The sequence below is a fragment of the Lepidothrix coronata genome, unplaced genomic scaffold, assembly GCF_001604755.1.
Source record: "Lepidothrix coronata isolate B3197 unplaced genomic scaffold, Lepidothrix_coronata-1.0 Scaffold443, whole genome shotgun sequence".
Taxonomy (NCBI): Eukaryota; Metazoa; Chordata; class Aves; order Passeriformes; family Pipridae; genus Lepidothrix; species Lepidothrix coronata.
In genome coordinates, this window is record NW_016690623.1 from 29,533 (window position 1) to 30,774 (window position 1,242).

Sequence of the window (1,242 nt, forward strand, 5' to 3'; positions counted from 1 at the left end):
CCCTGAGGGGGAGGGGGGGGGGGAGAAAGCGGCGGGGGCGGTGCCGGGGGGGCGCCTCGCTCGGCGGTTCGCGGCGCTGCTCCGCCGCGGCCTCGTCCCCGCCGGGGTCCTGCCAGTGGCGCGCGGGGGATCCCGCGGGCGGGGCGGCGGCGCCGCCGCTTCCCCCTCACCTTCGCCTCCACCAGCTCCGCCGCCATCTTGGGCCTCCAGCGTCCACCGCGCCGGGCGCCGCCGCCGCCGCCGGGTCACGTGACCCGCCCCGAGGGGGGCGGGGCCGCGCCGGAGGGGAACGGCCCAATCCGCGAGCGAGCGGCGCTCTCCGGCCACGCCCGCCCGCCCCCCGAGCGCGCGGCCACGCCCCTCGAGGCCACGCCCCGCGCGGGGAGTCTTAAAGGGGCCGCGCCGCGTAAATTGAGGGGACGCCGAGGGGGGGCAGCGGGGGAGGGGACAAAGGGGGACAAGGGGGGAGCGGGGGTGGGAAGGGTGGGAATGGGGTGGGAGGCGGCTTTGCGGGTGACAAGGGAGGGAGAGCGGGTGCGTGGAAGGGCGGGGGGTGCTGCCCCCAAGATGGCGGCAGGTGGATGCCCCCGGGGCAGGGCAGGGCGCGGGGTGGGCACGGGGGGCTCAGGGGGTTCGGCCGCCGTTCTGGGGCTCTGTGAGGTGTCCCCGCTGAGGAGGGAAGCCCGAGGGGGGGCTCCTGGAGGGGGGTGAGGGCCCTGGGAGGGGAGGGATGGGGATGGGGAAGGCACCCCCTGTGCCCCGGGGGGGTGGGGAAGGGTCTCCCTGTGCTTTGGGGGGCTTGGGAAGGGTCCCCCCGTGTCCCGGTTCCCGGGGTGGGGGTGTGGGGAGGGGCCTCTCTGCACCCCATTCCTGGCATTTCAGTCTGGGCTCCCTTTGGCTCAGGGTCCCTCAGAACAGTTTTGTCCCCAAATAGGGGATCACTTGATCCCCTCGCTCGTGGTGGCACCAGGAAACGCTCCTGAAGTGCGGGAGGCTCTCGGAGGCTTTTCTGGAGAGAGAAAAAATCAATCACTCTGGAGAAAAATCCAAGGAAACAGTGGGTTTGCTCTCTGCAACTCCCTGACAGGAGGGGGGAGCCGGGTGGGATCGGGCTCTGCTCCCAGGGAACAAGGGACAGGAGGAGAGGGAACGGTCCCAAGTTGTGCCAGGGGAGGGTCAGGCTGGACATCAGGAGGAATTTCTCCATGGAAAAGGTGCTTAGGCATTGGAAGGGGCTGCCCA

General features: G+C 71.7%; 1 protein-coding gene across 1 annotated transcript in view; it reads right to left on the reverse strand.

Moving 5' to 3' along the window:
- Positions 1-197, reverse strand: part of PIAS4 (protein inhibitor of activated STAT 4) — a 22,516-nt gene extending 22,319 nt beyond the window's left edge. The window contains exon 1 of the mRNA XM_017839634.1: positions 56-197. Coding sequence (XP_017695123.1) covers positions 56-197 — 142 coding nt within the window. The remainder of the gene's footprint in view (positions 1-55) is intronic.
- Between the last annotated feature and the right edge of the window lie 1,045 nt (positions 198-1,242).